The sequence below is a fragment of the Dermacentor silvarum genome, chromosome 4 (assembly GCF_013339745.2).
Source record: "Dermacentor silvarum isolate Dsil-2018 chromosome 4, BIME_Dsil_1.4, whole genome shotgun sequence".
NCBI lineage: Eukaryota > Metazoa > Arthropoda > Arachnida > Ixodida > Ixodidae > Dermacentor > Dermacentor silvarum.
In genome coordinates this window covers 156,640,627-156,662,456 of record NC_051157.2, presented here as the reverse complement: position 1 = coordinate 156,662,456, position 21,830 = coordinate 156,640,627, and the positions used below count along the sequence as shown (strand labels likewise).

General features: G+C 43.0%; 1 protein-coding gene across 1 annotated transcript; it reads right to left on the bottom strand.

The window, feature by feature from the left end:
• Positions 1-2,932: 2,932 nt before the first annotated feature.
• Positions 2,933-13,067, bottom strand: LOC125945052 (uncharacterized). The gene is made up of 2 exons (XM_049666609.1): positions 12,840-13,067; positions 2,933-3,081 (listed from the first exon to the last, which is right to left on the bottom strand). Exons 1-2 carry the CDS (start codon positions 13,027-13,029, stop codon positions 2,933-2,935), a joined length of 339 nt encoding a protein of 112 aa, XP_049522566.1. The 5' UTR covers positions 13,030-13,067.
• Between the last annotated feature and the right edge of the window lie 8,763 nt (positions 13,068-21,830).

Sequence of the window (21,830 nt, the reverse complement as noted above, 5' to 3'; positions counted from 1 at the left end):
AAAAAAGTCGATCCAGTCTCTATTCTTGTACATTCATTCTCTATAGACGGTCTATAGACAAAAGTTAGTAAGAATTAATTTCTTTTTGTCTACTCCCATTCTATTGTCGGTCTACAGGAAAGAGTCGATAAGATGTCTGTTTATTTTTCTCTACTTCCTCTATATAGACTATCTATAGAAAAAAGTCGATACAGTCTCTATTTAATCTTGTCTATTCATTTTCTATAGACTGTCTATAGGAAAATGTTAATAAGATTCTTATTTGTTTTTGTCCACTCCAATTCTACAGTCGGTCTACAGAAAAAAGTCGATAAGATGTTTGTTTGTCCACTTCCTCTCTATAGAAAATCTATAGAAAAAAAGTCGGTACGGTCTCTATTTCTTCTTCTCCATTCATTGTCTATGGACTGTCTATAGACAAAAGTTAATAAGATTTTTATTTCTTTTTGTCTATTTCCATTCTATAGTCGGTCTACAGAAAGAAGTCGATAAGTTGTTTGTTTCTTGTGATATTCCGCTCTGGAGACTACGTATTGACCCTTTCCGCGGAGCAGTTTGCTCTAGAGGAACGAGATGGCGCTTTCGGCCGCGCGCCATACGTTGCCTCAGCGAATGCGCACGAATACGAAAACGTTACTGCTTCTAGCCTGCTACTGTACGATCACCTATCGAAAATACAACTGGATGTGCGCTAATGCAGTGCGCCCAATTCATACTGCAAAATGTGTAACGATAAATGGAAGACGTGTGCGGTACTTCGCTGCAAAAAAAGTGATTCACATATTAATGAATGGAATCAACCGGTGTCGAGGCTGCTACATAAGGACTGCCTGTGTTGCCGCCCTTCGTGATGCACGGCTTTCCTCAAGGATAAAAAAATATTCATCCGCCAGCGCTGTATGGCTAACCTCCAAAGAAAGGACTTCAACTCCGGAACCTTGACACTTGGGAGTGAGTACCGCTCGTAACAAAATGAAGTAGTGCCACTTACTGGCAGAGTAAGTTTCCCGCACGTTATCTACACACATCCACCCTTAATCGCACAAAAACTTAAGCCAACGTGTCAGTGAATAGGCGCACACTTGAACCAATGTGCCGAAGCATGAGTGACGGCGACTGCACCGACAAGACACGAATGTTGGAAGCTGAATGCTTCGGGACGATCCACCGAGTAAGCGAGGGACTAGTAATAATACGTCTTTGCTACGAGCTACCTCAAAATACAGAACATTTAAATTCCAAGCTTTGTGCGCAGCAAGAAATTTATCGCAGCAGGGCACACCCGCGAGTGATTACGCTGAAAATAAACAATCAGATAGTGGCCGCACCGAGGAACTTTATTGAGTCAGAAATATGACAAGCCGCTGGTTCAAAATGTTTGCCAAATAAAGAACGCGGAGCACACTGATCCCGATTTAATTCATAGGCGGAAAGTTTGGACAGCTTGCATGGAAAACATTTCTAGCCCCGCTTTTAGTTCAAGCACCGTATACGCTGCTCACGCCGTTTGGACAAGGCGTAATGAGCTCTGAAAGCGCTTACATGTCCTCTAAAGCTGTGGCCAAAGCTTCGTGTCGTGCACGCAGTCACCGTCTACGATACGCGTCGAAACAGAGGTTTGCTGCGCCGCGCCGGCGTCACGCGCTTGCATTGTAAACGCGGAGGCAACGGAGGCGGCTGAGGCAGGCAATGGACGCGTCACCACGTGATCAAACATGGCAGCGCCCACGGGAGCGCCGCAAAAAGGGTCAATAGATCAAAGTCGATACGGTGTCTATTTATTCTTGTTTATTCTGTGTCTGAGCACAGTCTATAGGTGACAGTCGATAAGGTGTTAATTATTTTTGTACACGCCCGGTTTATAGATTTTCTACAGGCGAAAGTTGATAAGGTGTCTACTTCTTTTATCGATTCCCCGTCTACAATTTTAGTCTTGACAAAAGTCGTTACATTGTGTTTTTTTGTCTATATTAGCTGTCTATACGCCGTTTATATGCAAAAGTTTTTCTGTTTGCTATTTCTTTAGCCGATTGCCTGTTTATAGAATGTCTGCGGAGAAAAGCAATAAAAGTCACCATGGCATCTCTGTCATTAAATTACGCAGCCCTTAATTATTATTTTACCAGATAATTAGGTGTTTAAGAGTCTGCTCACCGAGTTTCACCCAGTATTGCACTGGTTTTTAACATGTAACCTCTGGGCCCGGCACCCCAGTTAGTCGGGAATGCATCCCCGACAATAATTTTTCCTTGCGAACCACATGGCGGCGGAATATATACTTATATGTGATTGAAATTATTTACTAATGGTTTCCTATATCCCCCCCCCCCCCCCGCTGAATGCTATAGGGTGGGACATCACCAAAGATCATGTTAACTCGAGCGAACAGACCGTATACCGATTGCGGTAAGCTGTGAGATGAACTAAAGGACAGCCGATATTGTAAAAGTATTATTACTGCAGGTTTACTTGCCCTCTATAGACAAAAGTGGTTAAACTCGGCCCAACCCTATTGAAAATTTGCCCGATGCTGGTCATGATGGAATCTATCATCCATCATCACGGTGGATTATGGTAATGGGCATGCTGGGTGATGGGTAGGATGCTGGGTGATGGGTGGAATGCTGGGTGATGGGTAGAATGCCGGGCGATGGGTAGAATGCTGGGCGATGGTGGCACGCTGGGTGGGATGCTGGGTATAACAGTGGGCACATCAGGTCAAATGCAAGTTGTGTAACGAATAGAAGGAGCAGCCATTGCACTTGGGAAGCTCATGATGGGCTATCTTCATGCGTGCTTGAGTCTTGCAAAGTGTGCAGTCTGTATCTACATGTGGCCAAGTATGCCACTACATTTTCATGCCATAAGAAATCAATGTATAGCACCATAATATGTTCCATATCTTCACACTTTATTGAAATAATGCAATAGGTTAAGGCGATTCACGTCTTCCATACTCGCATGCCCTCGCGCCCGTTTCTGTGAAGCTCCCAAGGTGCTTCCTTACAGAAGCAAGGCAGTGCTCTGGAGGTGGTGCTGGTGGCCCCATCGGATGTTCCCAGATGTACTTCTCCAGGCAGTCTAAAAGAAGAGTGCAATAAATATAGAATTAAATTGTTTTTGAAACCATTTGTAGTAATAAGTGAATGAAGGAACTCTGCAGCAAAAGATATAACAAGTTTCAAATAATACAATGCAGCATATATTACACACAAATATGCTACCCAGCGCGCATGGCAGAGCAGCTTTATTTGCAGTGAGAATGCATACACATGCATCACACTGTTTTGCTAAGTTGCATGGGATTTTAGTAGGTGTTTGCCAAAGCCACACCTCTTCTCATCCGGAAGTTGGCTTTACAGCGAAGTTTAGTCATACGGCAGCTGCATTCGAAGCACCGTCAGAAGGACTTATTGCTTCCAATTTTGCATAATTTTTCTGCTCTGCAAGCACCCAAATTTCTGTCAGATTTCGAGACCCAACACTTGGCTAGACTCTCTAACGCAAGGGTGGCTGAACGGGAGTGTTGATAAAGTTTCATCTTAGGTTAGCAGCGTGACGATCTACATGGAAGTGAGAGAAGGGATAGGAAAGAGCGCTGACTTACAATTTTAATGCGCACATAACCAAGGTTTAAATACCACGCTAAGGCACAAAAGAAAAAAACAGAAAGGTAGCACATGTTCAGGATTCAGCTTCCAACATACTATATGCAAATCATGTGATTAAATATTGCACTTCGTTATCGCACAGTGACAATGAAGGGGCACTGGCACAGCGCTCCCCAGATTTGTGAATTTCGAGCCCTTCAATAATTTCTCTAGTATGTTTGTTTTTGTTGCGACTGACAATTTGTGTGCTATCAAATAAGGGTTTGCAACGGTGGTCTCTGCAATGAATACTGCGATGACCAGAAACGGAGTTGAGAACATCATTATTATGCTCCTTTAATCGTTCATTGAGACAGCGTCCCGTCTGACCAATGTATTCGCGGCCGCAGGATAGAGGAATGTTGTAAACAACACCTACAGCGCACGTGACAAAACGGTTATTATGGTTGGTTCTGCAGCAATTTTTTCTTTCTTTAGGATTACAGTTGACCTGCCTGCATAAGCGTGACAGCTTATGTGGTGCCGAAAACACAACATCAACACTAGCATGCCGACCAACTTTCTTGAGATTATGGGACAACGTGTGGACGTAAGGGTTGACGATGATGATGATGATGATATATGGGGTTTAATGGCGCAAGGGCCAATAATGACCAAAGAGCGCCAGGCCAGTGTTAATGAGTTTGAATTGAAGCGACGAATTACGAGTGGTGAATATGACGTGGCTGTAAGGGGGCCTAAAAGTAGTTGCTGTACAGTGCATAAAATCTACAGGTAATAAGATTATGGAAATCACTAATGGCGTGTGCTATGAGCTTCATATGAAATATGCATTGCAAATAAATGTTACTATTTGCAAAGTATGTCCGATGCGAAAGTTGGCATGGAGCACTATTGCCTCAACAGAGCCCTTGAACATAAAGGCCTGGAGGCATGTGCTATACTGAGCACTATCGCAACAGCATCCTCTGGCGGGAGGATGTGTTACGAATATCTAGGGCTAATCACATGAACCACGTCATTCAAAAAACCTAGGACTGCTTTGGTATTAAAAAGCGGTTCTTTGGAAAGAAACATACTGGGATGGAGAAGGATATGGTAGCGGTATGCAAGAGGAAAATGTTTCCTTCTCTCTGTTTCGGCTTCCCGGCACTCCAAGAGGACATGGAGGACGGTCAGCCTCTCACCACATCGATCACAGGTTGGAGGCTCGTTGGCAGTCAACAGAAAATTGTGAGTACCATATGTGTGTACTATTCTGAGACGGCAGACTAGGACATCAGTTCGTCGTGTTTTAGTTATACAGGGCCAGAAACCTAACTGTGGCTTAATCAAGTGGAGCTTATTATTTGCTTCACTCTCCCACATGCGTTGCCAGTGGTTTCGCAGTTTCGTTCGCAAAAAAAGGCTTGAGATCTGTGGCGGGAATAGTACTGCTAAGATTGGTAGCTTGAGCTGTAATTGATGTGGCCATTTGGTCTGCAAGCACATTACCTTTGATGGATCTATGACCAGGAACCCAGCATATTGTAACATGTCTACCATATGAGTAAATATTGCACAAATATGAGTAAAGTTCAATGAAAACAGGATTTTTGTGTTTCCTTAAAGACATTAGTGCCTTTACGACACTTAAGGAGTCCGTGAATATTATTGCCTTATGTAGCTTTAATTTCTTAATGTGTTTAATCGCAGACAGTACTGCATAGGCTTCTGCAGTGAAGATACTTGTATAAGGGTTCAATACGTCTGATTCAGAGAAAGATGGACCGACAGCCGCGTAAGATACACCAGCATGGGACTTTGACGCGTCGGTGTAGAATTCAGGGCAACGGTACTTCGATTGGAGTTCACGGAAATGTATTGCAATTTCGAGTTCAGGAGCGTGCTTTGTGACCTCCACAAAGGATACATCACATGCTATCACCTGCCACTCCCAGGGTGGTAAAAGCTTACCTGGAGGCATTAAACGGTGTTCGAAAAGTGGGACATCCATTTCTTCGCTAAGTTCTCTCACACGTAGTGAGAAAGGCCGTATCACAGAGGGTCTATTATGGAAAAGTGTAGTACACGTCAAATCGTTAACGGTTTGAGAACATGGATGTTCATGATTAGAGTGAACTTTGAGGAAGTATGTGAAGCTGATGTATGATCTCTGGAGATGAAGTGACCATTCATTTGATTCTGCATATAGGCTTTCTATAGGGCTTGTTCTGAAAGCGCCGGTGGCCAGGCGGATACCTAGATGGTGAACGGGATCCAGCATCTTTAGCGCACTTGGGGCAGCAGAGCTATATACTACAGCACCATAATCTAGTCGCGAACGAATGAGGCTCTTGTAAAGATTCATTAAACATTTCCTGTCGCTGCCCCATGATGTGTGAGATAAGATCTTCATGAGGTTCATTGTTTTTAGGCATTTTGCTTTGAGATTAAAGTCAAGTATGATGCCTAGAAACTTGTGTTCTTTGTTCACAGGTATTTGCTGTCCATGCAGTTCTACACAGGGATCTGGAATCAGGCCTCTCTTTCTTGTGAAAAGAACACAAGAACTTTTGTGGGGGTTAACTTTAAACCCGTTTCCGTCTGCCCACTTCGTTACCTTGTTTAAGCCCTGCTGTACCTGTCTCTCACACACTGCGAGGTTACATGACTTGAAGCCTATTTGTATGTCTTCTACGTAGACGGAATAAAAAATAGCCGGTGGTAATGAGGCACGGAGTGTGTTCATCTTAACAATAAACAGTGAGCAGCTGAGCACGCCTCCCTGGGGTACACCAGTTTCCTGAATGAATGGGCGTGAAAATACATTCCCGATTTTGACGCGGAAGGTGCGATTGGACAAATAGCTTTGTATTAGGCTTAGCATATTGCCATGGATGCCTATTAGCGCCAAGTCTCTCAGGATTCCGTAACGCCATGTTGTGTCGTACGCCTTCTCCATATCGAGGAATACCGATAAGAAAAACTGTTTATGTACAAATGCGTCTCGGATATTTCCTTCAATGCGCACAAGATGATCAGTTGTGGATCGGCCTTCTCTAAAGCCACACTGATAGGGATCAAGCATTTTGTTCAGTTGAAGGAAATGTATCAGGCGTCGATTAACCATTTTTTCAAATAGCTTGCACAGGCAACTTGTGAGAGCTATGGGACGGTAACTTGCCGCCTAGGAAGGATCTTTACCCTGCTTCAATACAGGGACCACAATCGCTTCTTTCCATGCGGATGGAAGATATCCGGCAGCCCAAATAGTGTTGAGAAGCGCCAGTTGTGTTAGTTGTGTATCAGTGTGCACGTTCTTAATCATGTCATACATGACTCTGTCGGGTCCCAGTGCAGAGCTCTTACATGCGATCAAGGCAGCTCTCCACTCGGCAATATTAAAAGGACGGTTATATGGTTCATTCTGTCGGCATTTGCGTATAAATGCCTTGCATTCTTCTATCTGTTTGTATTTAAGGAAGGATTTCGAATAATGGATTGAGCTTGACACATGCTCAAAGTGCTCCCCAAGACAGTCTGCCTGGTCCTGCAAGGTGTTCCCTTGGTGATTAACCAGAGGCAACGGATGAATTGGTTGCCCCTTTAGCTTTCTTACGCCATTCCACACTTTTGCCTCCTGTGTGTAGGAATTTATACCCGAGATAAACCTCACCCAGCTTTCTCTCTTTGCCTGACGTCGTGTCCGCCTTCCCTGCGATTTAATCTGTTTAAAGTGAATGAGATTTTCAGCATTTGGAGATCTACACAATATGCCCCATGCCTTATTTTGCCTTTTTTGCGCCTGTCTACAGTCTTCGTTCCACCAGGGAACAGGTCTTTTACGTGAGCTACCGTTCCTTTGTGGGATACACTTTTCAGCAGCATCAATAATAAAAGCGGTAAAATATGCAACAGCATCGTCGATACTAAAATTGTTTATAAAATCTCGTGGTAAATAGGTTGATTCTTTAAAATGCTCCCAGTGTGCAGAGGCTAATTTCCATCGAGGAATACTGGGAGGGTTGTCATGCTGCGTTATTAAGTTTAAAGTTACAGGGCAAGTGGTCACTTCCAAAAGGATTTTTGATGGCGTTCCATTTAAGGTCAGGCAGAAGGGAATCGGATCCAAGTGCAAGGTCTATCGATGAATACGAATCGTGTTGGGCGTTGTAATAGGTGGGCGCATTCTTATTAAAGAGACAGGCACCAGAGGTCAGAAGAAAATTTTCAATGAGTCGACCTCTCGCGTTGCATCGGGAGTCTCCCACAAGGTGTTGTGAGCATTAAAATCACCCACGAGTAGGTAGGGTTCCGGCAGTTCATCTATGAGGTTATAAAAATCTGTTTTGATGAGGTGATAGCTTGGGGGTATATATATAGAACAAACAGTTACCAGCTTATTGAAAACAACTACCCTAACTGACACTGCCTCAAGGGGTGTTTGTAAGGCTACATGATGACAAGCTACAGACTTGTCTGCAGCGATTGCTACACCGCCACACGAGGCGTTATCCTCGTCACGGTCTTTTCGGAAGATGGTGTACTGGCGAAGAAAGTTTGTGTGTGAATGTTTCAGATGTGTCTCTTGAACACACAGCAATTTTGGATTATGTTTATGTAGGAGTTCCTTAACGTCATCGAGGTTGTGGAGAAGACCCCTGACATTCCAATATAGTATTTGTGTATCCATAGTGGGAGTGTGTTGTGCTGTGTGTTTAAGAGGGGAAATTTGTGTTAGCCCACAAGGCCCTTACCGGGCCCCGTGATGCGGGGTTTGTCTTTTTTGGCGCGCTCCCGAGAGCTGCGCCGATCATTCGGCGTCTGAGACGCCGGTGGGATTTGTGACGTATCCATAACCTCCGCCGAGGCGCTGGAATGCCCGCTCGCAGCGCACGCTCACGGGTATTTCGGGCTTCTCTGCACGAGCAGAGGCCCTAGGTGTCGTAGAGCCCGCAGGCACGGAGGACTGCTGGCTCTTCTTGCTGGATGGCGGAACAGCACTAGCTGATCCCGCAGTGGGGGCGGGTGGCGCTACCGCCGGGCCACTTTGCGTGGTTCGAACGGCCGCCGAGAACCGTTGTGGCACTGCCCCCTACCGTGCCACTTCGGAGAAATAAGGCCCCACAAATGAGAGGCGCTTTCGTGCTTCTTTGAAGGAAATGTTTTCTTTTACTTCAAGTGTTATAACTTCTTTTTCTTTTTTCCACGAGGGACAGGAGCGTGAATATGCCGGGTGTTCACCCTCACAGTTTGCACAGTGGGGTGGGTCGTTACAGTTGTCCGCAGGGTGGTCGTGTGATGCGCACTTTGCACAGGTAGTACGGCCCCGGCAGCTCTGAGAGCCGTGACCGAATCTTTGGCACTTAAAGCAGCGTCGAGGGTTCGGAATGTAAGGTCTGACATTTATTTTCATGTAACCTGTTTCAATTTGTTCGGGGAGCGTGCTAGTACAAAAACGAAGTATAAGATGTCTTGTAGGAATTTCCTTGTCGTCTCGCCGGATCTTGATTCGCTGCACATTCGTCGCGTGTTGCTCTTTCCAGCCCTCTAGGAGCTCTGCCTCAGTCAATTCCAGTAGGTCTTGATCTGATACTACCCCTCGTGTACCATTCATAGAACGATGAGGGCTTACAGAAATTTGGATGTCACCAAACGAAACAAGTTTTGCCAGATTTTTGTGCTGTGCTTTGTCACGGATTTCGAGGAGAATGTCACCACTGGGCATTTTCGTTACTTTGTAACCAGGACCAAGAGACTCAGTCAGGCATTTAGCAACTACAAAAGGTGATACTGTTCTTACGATTTTACCGGGGGATTCACTGTGAATCACGTGGAAACGTGGGAAAATTTCGGTGGTCTTAGCGAAAAAGCTGAAAGATTCATCGGTGCGCCCTCTTTTTATGAGAGGGCGATCAGGGAGTTTATGGTATGAGGAAGCCATACAAATTAGCGTGATTTCGGCAGCGGTGCCAGCCGCCCACCACGGAGCCCAACAAGGGGACGTGACAGGGTTGTTATAAACAAGACCTGCCAACGCCAGCTGTACACAGCCACTATAAGCAAATATGATATAACCAAGGTTGGCCATCTCACACAAGGTTAACCCTAGCTGCCTGGAGGATCAGAAAATCAGAAGTGAGGAGGAGACAGGAAAGATTGAAAGTGAGAGAAAAAGACGAAGATACAAGAGGAGGATAGGAAAAGGCAACTACCGATTTCCCCCGGGTGGGTCAGTCCGAGGGTGCCGTCTACGTGAAGCCGAGGCCAAAGGGGTGTGTTGCCTCTGCTGAGGGGCCTTAAAGGTCCAAACACTCAGCGTCGGCTCAACCCCCAGGATCCCCTTTTCCCCGGACACGGCTAAGCCACGCACGGTTAAGCGTGGGAGGGTCCGACCCTCGTGTGCTCGGGTCCGTGGTGTCGCAACACACCAAACGCCTGCTGACGCAGACGCCCCTGCGGGGGAGGGTTGACGGTGACTCTCTTCCTGGAAGTGGCAGAATCTGGGTTGCTAGCTTTTTCTTGCTTTTGCAAGCTTCCAGCTACTGACGTCAGCAGACTGCCCGGGTAGCCCGATCGCTCAAGTCTTCGAGCCTGTTTCCTGAAACTGGTTTCCATTAAGTGGTGACATGACTTTGAAAGGGAATTAGTGAAGCATAGGCTAACGATTCCTCGCTTGATGATCTTTGAATGAGCTGAGTTAAAAGAAAGAGCTTTGCAAGCTCTGGGTTTATACATACAGTACGCTGGTTGTTCCTAAAAATGAGTCTGAGGTCGAAAAATCTAATTGAGTCGGCAACTGGCAGCTCATGGGTTAAGAGAAATGGATGAAGACATTCCGTAAACAGCGATAAAGCATCACGGCAGCTAGTTTCGACAGTGTCGGCATCAGTACCTAAAAGAACTAAGAAATCATCTACAAACCTAAAAAACATTTTTCCACGAAAGGCGGAAGTCGTTTGGAAAGTGCACGGCAGGAAGATGTACCTACAAAGGGACAGAGTTTGCATCGGTTTAGCATTGCTGAGTGACATCTTGCTAGCCACTCACGGCCGTGCACTTTCCAAACGCCTTGCGCCTTTCGTGGAAAATGTTTTTAGGTTTGTCTTCGTATGACATTGCTGTGTTGCTATCGCATTCACTGCTTCGCCCTTAGGGCGAAACTGTGACATTTTTAGGTTTGTAGATGATTTTTTATTTCTTTTAGATACTGATGCTGACACTGTCGAAACTAGCTGCCGTGATGCTTTATCGCTGTTTAAAGAATGTCTTCATCCATTTGTCTTAACCTATGAACTGCCAGTTGTCCACTCTATTAGGTGTTTAGACCTCAGAATCACTTTTAGGAACCAGCTGTGCTGGATGTATAAATCCAGAGCTTGCAAAACTCTTTTACCTTTCAACTTGGCCCATTCAAAGCTCATCAAGAGAGGAATCGCTAGCCTATGCTTGACTAATTCCCTTTCAAAGTCCTGTCACCACTTAATGGAAACCAGTTTCGGGAAACAGGCCCGCAGACTTGAGCAATTGGGCTACCCAGGCAGTCTGCTGACGTAGTAGCCAGAAGCTTGCAAAAGCAAGAAAAAGCTAGCAACCCAGATTCTGCCACTTCCAGGAAGAGAGTCCCGTCATCCCTTACATCCACAAGTTGTCCCATAATCTCAAGAAAGTTGGTCGGCGTGCTGGTGTTGATGTTATGTTTGCGGCACCACATAAGCTGTCACGCTTCTGCAGGCAGGTCAATTGTAATCCTAAAGAAAGCAGAAATTGCTGCAGAACCAACCATAATAACCGTTTTGTCACGTGTGCTGTAGGTGTTGTTTACAACATTCCTCTATCCTGCGGCCGCGAATACATTGGTCAGACAGGACGCTGTCCCAATGAACGATTAAAGGAGCATAATAATCATGTTTTCAACTCCGTTTCTGGTCATCTCAGTATTCACTGCAGAGACCACCGTTGCAAACCCTTATTTGATAGCACACAAATTGACAGTCGCAACAAAAACAAACATACTAGAGAAATTATAGAAGGGCTCGAAATTCACAAATCTGGGGAGTGCTGTGTCAGTGCCCCTTCATTGTAACTGTGCGATAATGAAGTGCAATATTTAACCACATGATTGCATATAGTATGTCGTATCGCACGTGTCCTGAATACGTGCTACCTTTCTGTTTTTCCTTTTGAGCCTTAGCGTGGTATTTAAACCTTGGTTATGTGCGCAATAAAATTGTAAGTCAGCACTCTTTCCTATCCCTTCTCTCGCTTCCATGGAGATCGTCGCGCTGCTAACCTAAGATGCCTAACGCACGCAGGAGACCTGTAAGGTGCTAGCTCTGTCATTTGCTACCGTTAGCCTGTTGCTCGCAGCATGTATCTCATGCAGTAGGCGAGGAAGTGGGTCGTAACTTCAGCATTAGCCATGTAGGCATAAATTTTTTTATGTACAAGACGTAGTGATGGCTGGTTTCCATGCTTTATTTAGCTGCAATGATGGCAACCAATGTTTTAGTGTTCTTTTAATACCCCATATACCTTCCTTGCTAAGCTAGCCTACAGCTTCAATGTAAAAAACCTAAGGAAGCATCTTAAAATACAGAGCAATCTCTTATGCTCGTTTGTTCCTAAAAACCATTTTAGCAGCAAACGGTATTTGCAGCCGACAAGATGGCAGTACAAGAGTTACCGGCACTTCATTCATAAAACAATTGAAACTGTGCAGAAAAACAAGGCGTTACAGCCACACTATGTTGTCATCCGTTCAAATCCAGGCTGGCCGCGAGTTCTAGAACTCTGCGTGATGCCCAGCACCTTGATCTTTTAGGGCACTGATGACAGGCATGAAAATTTATAGGAAGCTTCACACAGGTCATGCTCAACTATCCATGCCATAGCATACATGCCACTATTGTGGGAGGTGTTTTCTTTGTGTAGTAATTTTTTCCTCATCTTTGTGCTCAAATAAGGCACATGTAGCCACCTGAATTTCTTGATTGCTTGTCATTGAAACCGATTATAGGGGAAACTGCGGACAGCTTTCACAAGAAACCAATATCTCGAAATTATCCTATGCTGTTTTGACAGTGCATATATACGGCTTAAGAAAGACGACACATGTATTGGCACTCGCATCATTCTTTCTTTGGCATTTTTTTCCATTGTGTGTACATCAACGTTAGCTCATCCAGATAACTTTCAGATATGTATAACAGTCAAGTTTCTTAAATGAGGTGAATGTTCACTTACTCTTCACAGCAGCCACTTTCTCTGGTCTTGCCAGAAGCTTCCCAGATGCATCAGAGATAGTCCGGCAGGCCTGCCCAGTCTGGCTTCTTTCCCCAGCTTGTGTTGGTGTCCACAGATGCTGTGCCAGACGTAATGCGCCCTTGGCTTCGGAGGTACACTTTATTATGTAATGCCACTTGTTGAGTGGCATCACAAATCCCACACCAATCTGTACCTGCAACAGATAGAAAGTATATTTTTCTCTGACAAGTAATCGTAACACTAAAACATAGTTGCATAAAACAATATTGTATAGGTTAGGTTCTTTGATTTCTGATAAAACCCCATAATTTCCCATTTCTGCACCTCTAACAAGCGTTATAAAAATCGAGTTAAACCCACTCTTACCACTAAATTAACCTTTCTGTAAAGGATAACAATACCATGCAAGTGTTACTAAACTAATAAAGTTTCCCCATCTTGTGTTCAGCAAGCAGTCATATTGTATAGTTTAACCTGGCAATATGAACAAAGCAAAAAAAATAGGTTCAAATAAGCGCAGTACCACGCAGAGAACAGTGCAAGAACGAGTGCCATCGTAGCCTGTGAGATTACAAACAGTGTCACACTGAGAACAGAGCACACGTGACCTGAGAGAGCATGTGCGCCAGTCTCCAAAGGCCACCACCATTATACACTGCACGGCCTCGTTCTGAAGCACACTGAAGAAATGCCTTAAAAGCATGATTACCCTTGCATGGTTGAAAAAGAGTGAATTTCCTTGTGGCTTCTGAAATCCACGTGCAGCACTCACTCATCTTTGCAGTTATATCTTTGTCATGACTAAACTGGAGCAGAGGATGCGCCAAGTCCCGTCGCAATTGCAAACTTCAGAACTTGGTGTGCACCCTCCTTTTATTGCGATCGGATTTGACATGTTTGTTTTAACAGTACGGTGCTATTGAATATGTTCACTATATGTGGACGCAGTTTGAACAGGCATGGTCAGACAAACAGAAATGCAATAAAATACGGCCATTTTAAACCAATAATTCGTGATATCGGCGATTGTTATAAGTGAGAACTGTAGTGTACATGAATGTAAGCTGCGAGAATTTTTTGACAGCGCTCCAGTAACAGCACAAGTAAAGGCATTTGATAAACCACTGATAAGCCATCACTGTTTCTCACTCCTTCGCTACAGTCATTACACGTGCCCTCACACTACACTACAAAGTGCAGCTAAAGCTACGAATTACATTGCACGGCAGAAGTAAGGTTCCTCCATTGTATGCCCCTAATCACTTTCCCCATGAAGATAGCTGAATGGAACCTTCAGAAAAGCTTCAGTGTTGCACAATGGGCGGCCCCCCTCCGGCATTTTCAAAACACAAAATTGGCTCTCGTCATGTTGGCCCTGTCGTCCCTCGATGATTGACTGGTTGACAGCTTTTACTTCTAACGCTGAGGTCACCTGGAGCACCCTGTTGACATTGTGATGCACGGAGGCAGTGCCAGAAAGGCCAGGAGAGCAGTACATGAGTTTTTTTTTAATTTGTGGCATTCCCGCGGCACATAGCAGTGCCGCATTCACCAGACTATGGTCATGGCATTCTCTACATCATGCGCACATTTTTTTGAAATATCAACTATGTCAGATGTTATGTTTGGGGCCCCTTAAGAAATTTTCTTCATTTATATCTAGGCCGTCATATTTCACCAAGGCTTTCTAAATAAACCTCCAGTTTAGAAAGCAACAATTGTGTGTTGCTTCCTCAGTCCTTGATTGTCTGTGCTGCTCACAATGCATCATTCCCAATCAATGTCTTTGTGTTTCACTGTTCCAACACCATAAGTTTTTTTTGATAAGCTGACCTGCAAGACATCTTCAATGTAAAGAAGCCTAAGGAAGCATCTAAAAAGAAAACAAAGCAATCTGTTAAGCTCGTTTGTTTCTAATAAACATATTCTTGCAGCAAGTGGAATTTGTGGGAGACTGTTTGTGGGTGCCAAAACAAGAGTTACTGGCAGTTAGATTTATAAAGAAATTGAAGTTGCACAGAAAGGAAAAGGCTAGTTACAGTCACACTGTATAGTAATCCGCTCTAATCCAAGCTGGAGGCGAGTGCTGAAACTTTGATGCCTCAGTGCCTTGCTTTTTTTTTGGCGTCGACAACAGGCATCATTCTGCCTGTCTCTCAGTCTGTCTACCTGTTCAAGGTAATCAGACTGAGAGCCTTCATAAAATGAGTGCATAGCTTATGAAGGATGCAAGCTGGTATCCAAGTAGCGTAGTGGCCTTGGAGTGCATTGAGATGATGATGAGGTCACTAAAATTCAAGTCGAAAGCAGAAATACAGATCAACATAGTGAAACAAAAATGTGGCTTTCATACCCAATAATAACAGCATTTCCCACAGGTTAAAGAAAGGTGCAGTGAAGTATGAATTATATGTTTTGACAAATAAGATGACCTGAACACATGCTGCAGTTGACATTTGAGCAAACAGCACTGCTGGCTCTGGAAGATTTTGTGTAGCAAACACAATATGGTTCGGTCTCTGCCATCTAATAGTAGCTCATAAAGAGTCGTGTGCTTTTTGTGACACCGTACATGGGTCAAACAGGGTGCTGTGTCAACACAAGGCGAAGAGAACATGCGAATTCTGTGAAGGTTACTGTGGACTCACCTTACAATTCTTGGAGTGATTGTGGGTGTTTACCCATTTTCGTGGACAGATAACATACACATTCAAGGACTGGGTAACCTCTGAAATAGTGGTGGCGTCGACGCTACCCCCCTTGCATTTATTTTTGTTCTAGGAAACTCATGTTTTTCTAAGAGCATGACACTGCATTGTTAATATTGTTTCCATCAATTATACTTCTGTCATGTGCTATTTTTTACTTATGCAGACAAATTTTGAAAGGTTGAAATCATGATGTGTATATGCAGCAAAAAGTTGTCTATCAAAATTTAGTTGGCATTTAAGCATGCATCCTGTGGTTCTTAATTTTCTGCTGTTTTCTCTAGTGGTGCGGCAGCGCAATGGAATGCCACCAGTTAGCTCCATTTTTCATTTTAATAAATGATAAACACAATTATTATGTGGCATTGTAAGGACAACATGGATACATTTGCAGTTTACATCAAATATTTTCTTGTAAAGTACAGTATCACACAAGAGCTGTACTAAATTATAGTAAGCTCTTCAATATTTTCAAAAGCCCCCAATATGCACCACCAACTCAAATTATGCAACACCTCAGGATGAATTCCACAGCTCACTTGTTTCAAGTCATACTGAGTGCATGCCGTGGATGTCAGTAAGAAAAAAAGTTGGGCAAGTCACATCTGTAACTACTCAAAATGTGATGCTGAGTCTTGCTGTGGGAAGTCACTAAGTATATCCAAGCTGCATATCTCTGCCTTCACGACTGAACATAAAAATAAATGCACATAAGATAATGGGCAGTTAAGCTTGTATTATCCTTTTGCTTTTATTGTAACCTCCCTAAGCTTGTGAACATTTATGGCATGTTGACAGCACCCATGATGCTGCTCACAGATGTGATGCAAATTTAATAAATAGGGATTAATTGTTAGGTGCTGCCATTAACCCACACCGAAATGAGGAAGCTCGAGTATATGGCAGTAAGATGGAAAAATTGACAGCTAATATGATGTAAACATTTGCAAATGACTGCTACCCATAGAAAGATAGACAATAATTTCTTCCTTGCAAGGCTACTTTGTTTGGTAGTTTGGCTATAGGCAAGGTATTGCTGAATGAACGCTTATTCATGGCTCTCATCAAATAACGTGATGTTAATGCCAAGCGCTGAAGAAGTTTTTTTGTATCGTGCATGCTTGGTAAATGCAACACACTAAGTTCATACAAGCAAAAGCTTCCAGGATGCTGCATTTTGTGGCAGCAGCAGGCACGCTTTTAGTTACCACACATTTGGCAGCAACACTATCAAAACCAAGCTATTCTGTGTTAGAAAAGTAAACATTACATTGTACACTTTTAAAAGGCACAATTCTCTCAAAATGTGGTTACCCGAAGCTCCCAAGAACCACTGCATTCTATACAATTACATTTCCACGCTGCATAACAACAGCAAGCCAGGAGTAGCACTAAACTCCATTGTTAACGAAATCCCAGTAATGTTCCTTAATAAACTCTCCAACACTATTGTCTCAATTATTCAGCACAAACTATAGCCAAGTCCTACAAGGCTACGTAATTACCTATTCTTCTCATGGTTCCATAGAAACTGAATTTTCGAGTTACCTAGTCTAATTATTTCAATCAACAGCAGCACGGTTCTTGTTATAGTAGAACACCCAAATAGTGCACCATGCTACCTAGACTAGAAGAAATTTTTATGACTGCAACAAAAATCAAATAAAACCAAGAGTTATCTTTAAAAATTTCCATCATCAACACAACTACACAAAGCTATAAATATGTCCTTACCAAGCCATTTCCGCACAAGGCTTGACATGTGGCTCAGCCAACTGGGGCGGTATTCTGTAAGAGTCTACCTAGTGGACTGTCCATTTCGCCATTTCTGCGACTGTTGATTCGCTACAGCTTGACGTGGAGGAAGGTGCCAGCCAGTCTCCTTCCTGCACGTCAAGCTGCAGCGAATGAACGGTCGCCGAAATGGACAGTCCACTAGGTAGACTCTTACAGAATACTGCCCCTGAATTGCTTATTTTTTGCAAAAAGGAAACGATACAAATTAGACATCTAATTAAATAGTAGACTTTTGCACCTCACAAATGTCTTTTCACTGCAATGCCAACTTCTGTCGGCAACTGATTTACACATTTGTGCAAACGTAAATGGTCCAAGAAATTACTTTGGAAGAAGGCCCCTTCTGCAAGCCAGGGAAGAACTCTTATAAGTAGCGCAGAATTCTGCTGTTATCTGAGCTGAATAAAAGTACTAGGCTGTCTATGTGACTTCTACAGCAATTCTTCCACAGGGGCTGTATAAATGATCTTAGGTATAAACTTTGAGATGACTAACCTTTTCAAACTCGACATGCAGTGGTAACACTATTTGCAATGACTGTTCAAAGCACAGAGAAAATGGTTTCCCCAATGAACTAGGACCACGCTGTGAAAGTAGCTAAAGCTGTTTCCCGCACCAAGGTAAATTACAGAAGCACAGTTGATCGGCACCATGAAAAACCTTATAAAAACAGAATGTTAAGCTAGCCGCACATGATTTAACTGGAAGCTTTGCAAGGATAACGAAGAAACATATGAAATGTTGCGTGTGCTTCCTGGTTTGTTGAGTTAGCAATGCGAGGCCCATTCGAATATGTGATCAGTTTGCTTTCTGCCAGTTTGTATGTATGAGTAGGTAGTAGTATAGTGTTGCCTATTTTTGTTCTTCATGTGACAGGTACACATAATTGTTTTGTCGGTGTCTTGTTTCTTTTACGTTGCACATGTACATTTTCCCTTGGATTTTTTCTGCTCTGTGCAGTAAAAGTGTAGCAGAACTATGGTATGTTCTAGTATCAACAACTTGATTTCCGCGAGTTCATTCACCTTGATGACACAATGAAGCAGCACAATGGGACAAGAAAACAATCAAAACAGGACTAACGCTAACTGTCAACTAAACTTCATTTGGTGCAAAAATGCCCGTGTGCTTGCGTTGTAGTGCACGTTAAAGAACCCCAGGTGGTCAAAATTAATCCGGAGCCCTCCACTACGGCATGCCTCATAATCAGAACTGGTTTTGGCACGTAAAACCCCAGAAATAAGAAGGAATACCATCGTCTTAGAGTCATGTCGAAAACCACAAAGAAAACCCGATAGATTAACAAGGATGTGGGCAGGTGGCACTACAGTTACAAGTGTTTATCGATATATACCGTCCGTTCGTTTTGATCAGCTTATTGAAACCACACTGACACACTTGTCTATGACTTTTGTTATCCAGTGCACCTCTAAACTTCTCCTTTTTTGGTTTTTGCATTTTTCAGAAACCTGGCGCTACTAAACAGTGGAGTGCATGTGCATTTATTACAAGAGCTGCTAAACGGCTAGCGAAACTAGGGAATGTTAATGACAGAGCGAGACAGCCCAAAAACACTGTAAAATGGGTATGGTAGCCATTTAGCTGCCCTTTAATAAATGCGATCGTGGTTCATTGTTTAATAGCACAAGGTTCCTGAAAATCCCAAAGCGAAACAAATTATTTGTAACAATATATTGTATAGCAACAGCCAAAAATGTGTGCCAGGACGGCATAACTTTGTCTATAAAAAGATGTTATTTCAGGTTAAACACTTGTATCTGTAGTACCTTCTGTGAGCATGCCAGACAATACGGCTGGTTTTCTTCATTGCTTCTGACATTATCATAAGCGGTCAGTGTTTCTTCTAAAAAAGTTCTGATGCGACCACAATTTAGTTGTCTCTTCACATGTGTCAAAGATTACATTAACAAAAAAATTATATTTGGACTGGCTGGTATAAATTCATGGTACCTTGGCACCAAGTTGAACACAATAAGAGGAATATATTATTGTGGTCCACTTCTCATGCAAAAAAAAAACAATGAAAGATTGCAGGTGTGGGTGCACAGGCATTTTATGCCTCAGAAAGCATCAACTTTCTGTGTGCCTGCCAGTGAAACCTTCATTTATGCTACACCTATCAATAGTCTAGCATTTATTTGAGATGCCACCGAATAGTCAAGAGACTGACAATGCCACGGGACAATGTACAGCCATATGTAACACTCAAAGCAACAGCAAAAGATAGTGTGAGCCACACCTACTTCTAGCTTTGCAATAAGTAGCAATTTAATTTACTCTACGAAAAGCATACGTAATATCTACTGTACAGGACAATGAGGCACACATAACAGATGGAAGTTACTGACAAAAGCGTATGCACTTTATTTCTTGAGTTTACTCATAGCATAAATTGAAATGCGAACAGGAATGAATATTTTTTATGCATAATGAGATGGGTATACAACATGTAATCGCACTGTAGCTGGTTTCTAAGCATGGAGTAGTCTCAAGTGCATGTTTTGGAGTCTAAATTAGACCGTTGTTACAAGTGCAGCTAAACCTGGAAATGAAGCATTTTCAAGTAGTTTCAGAATTGGTTGCATTTGAATTCTCATGGTAGATATATCCTGTGCATTCAGTAAGTTTTTCATTACAAAACAGTATTTGTGCCTGTTCCCTTGTTTCAGGAAAATTTTTAAACTGCGTGAAGACAAGACATGAACAGAAAGATTGAAGCTCACACACGTTTCTGTTCAGGTTGTGTCTTCTTTGCGCAGTTTAAAAATTTTTGCTGAATCTATGAACCAACTAGCACAACAACATGCCTTACTTCCCTTGTTTATGCATCACAGTTGCAATTCATTCAGCCCGACCACACGAGACGTCACACTGAAATTCCAGAAATCTATTTTACGACTACGATAATTACAAAATGATTTAACAACAAAGCCTAGACTTACCTACTTATATGTCTCTTCACTCAGCCATAGGTCAGTGCTGCTCACAGATATTAATCACCAGCGTCATCTGCAGAGGAAGAGGCTGAAAAAAACATGTTTTCTGAAAGTACAGAAATACAGGACAGGCTCTGAAACTATGTCGAGTGACACAACAGATGCTAGTCAATTTAGTGGTTATTCCATACAAAAGGATAGTTTCACACAGACAACTGTTACACTGAATAAGAGATGACACTGTGACAAACACAAGGACTATTTTAGCACTTGTGCGTTATCTACCAATCAGCTGATATGTTTATTATGAGCAAATATAGTCAGAAAGGACCCCTACTGATCTCACTAATGAGGTGCACCTACTGACACATTAAAGTAGCTACTCCACAGTATGAGATTTCAGGAAGGAAATGTGTTTCTGAAGTTATTGAGGTGTTACCTGAAGTGTAAAAAATGTACAATAAATTTTTTCCACGTGATGTTCTATTCACAGTGACAGTTCAAAGAATCTCCTAAGCCACCCTTGGTATTTTGCATGTTGAATTTCTTGGACTGTAAGGAAATTTGTAATTTTTTTCAGTATTTATGCTTTCCACAGGTCTGTTTACATCCGACAAAGTAGTACCAGCTACAGCATGCTTTCTCTGAGTGTGGCAGTAGTGATGTGTTATGCCAAGGCAATTCCAGCTGACCTGCCTTGGATGCAAAGCGGTTTAATTAAAAAAACAATTATGGGGGTTTTACATGCCACAACCACCATCTGATTATCAGGCACGCCGTAGTGGGGGACTCGGCAATAATTTGGACCCCCTGAGGTTCTTTTAACGGGCACCTAAATCTAAGTGGACGGGTGTTTTCTACATTTTCCCCCCACCAAAATGCAGCTGCCGTAGGCGGGATTTCATCCCGCGGCCTCGTGCTTAGCAACCCAATACCATAGCCACGAAGCAACCACGTCTAGTAGTGGTTTAATTCTAAGCATGCTTGATCACATACATAATGCCTAACCACATATATAATGTGCGACAAGTTCTAAATCACACAACTCTGCCCACTTTCTTGCTCCATACAGGTGAAAATTCAAATTCACGACACCACTATCAGAGGAAGTAGAGCAGGTGCTTTATAATTCCTGCCAGTAATATGCAGATTTGCAGTCATTATTTCACTCTAAGAACAAGCGAAATGCATGCAAATGGTTTCTGGATGAACCTATTGCCACATAAAGAAAGCAACAGACGCCTTCCACAATCTACGTAGTGCACACATTAGGCAACTAATAATCTCAAGCTCAGGTGTACCTTCAAGGCATGGGCACACATACAGTGCAGGAAGCTTACTGCCCATTCGAAGCCAACATGTCCCATATTTTACAAACAGCTTGATATAAAATATGCAATTGGAACATTATTGCATCTTCCATATTGACAGTATTATGAAATTTCTTTGGACCTGCTGCACAGAATCGAAATTTTAACACTCAAACACAGTCTCTCTAATAATAAAAA

Coding starts and splice junctions, on each gene's coding strand:
- LOC125945052 (XM_049666609.1), bottom strand. CDS start 13,029: ATGCCACTCAACAAGTGGCATTACATAATAAAGTGTACCTCCGAAGCC. Junction 3,082..12,839: donor GAAAGTGGCTGCTGTGAAGA/GTAAGTGAACAT, acceptor CTCTTCTTTTAG/ACTGCCTGGAGAAGTACATC.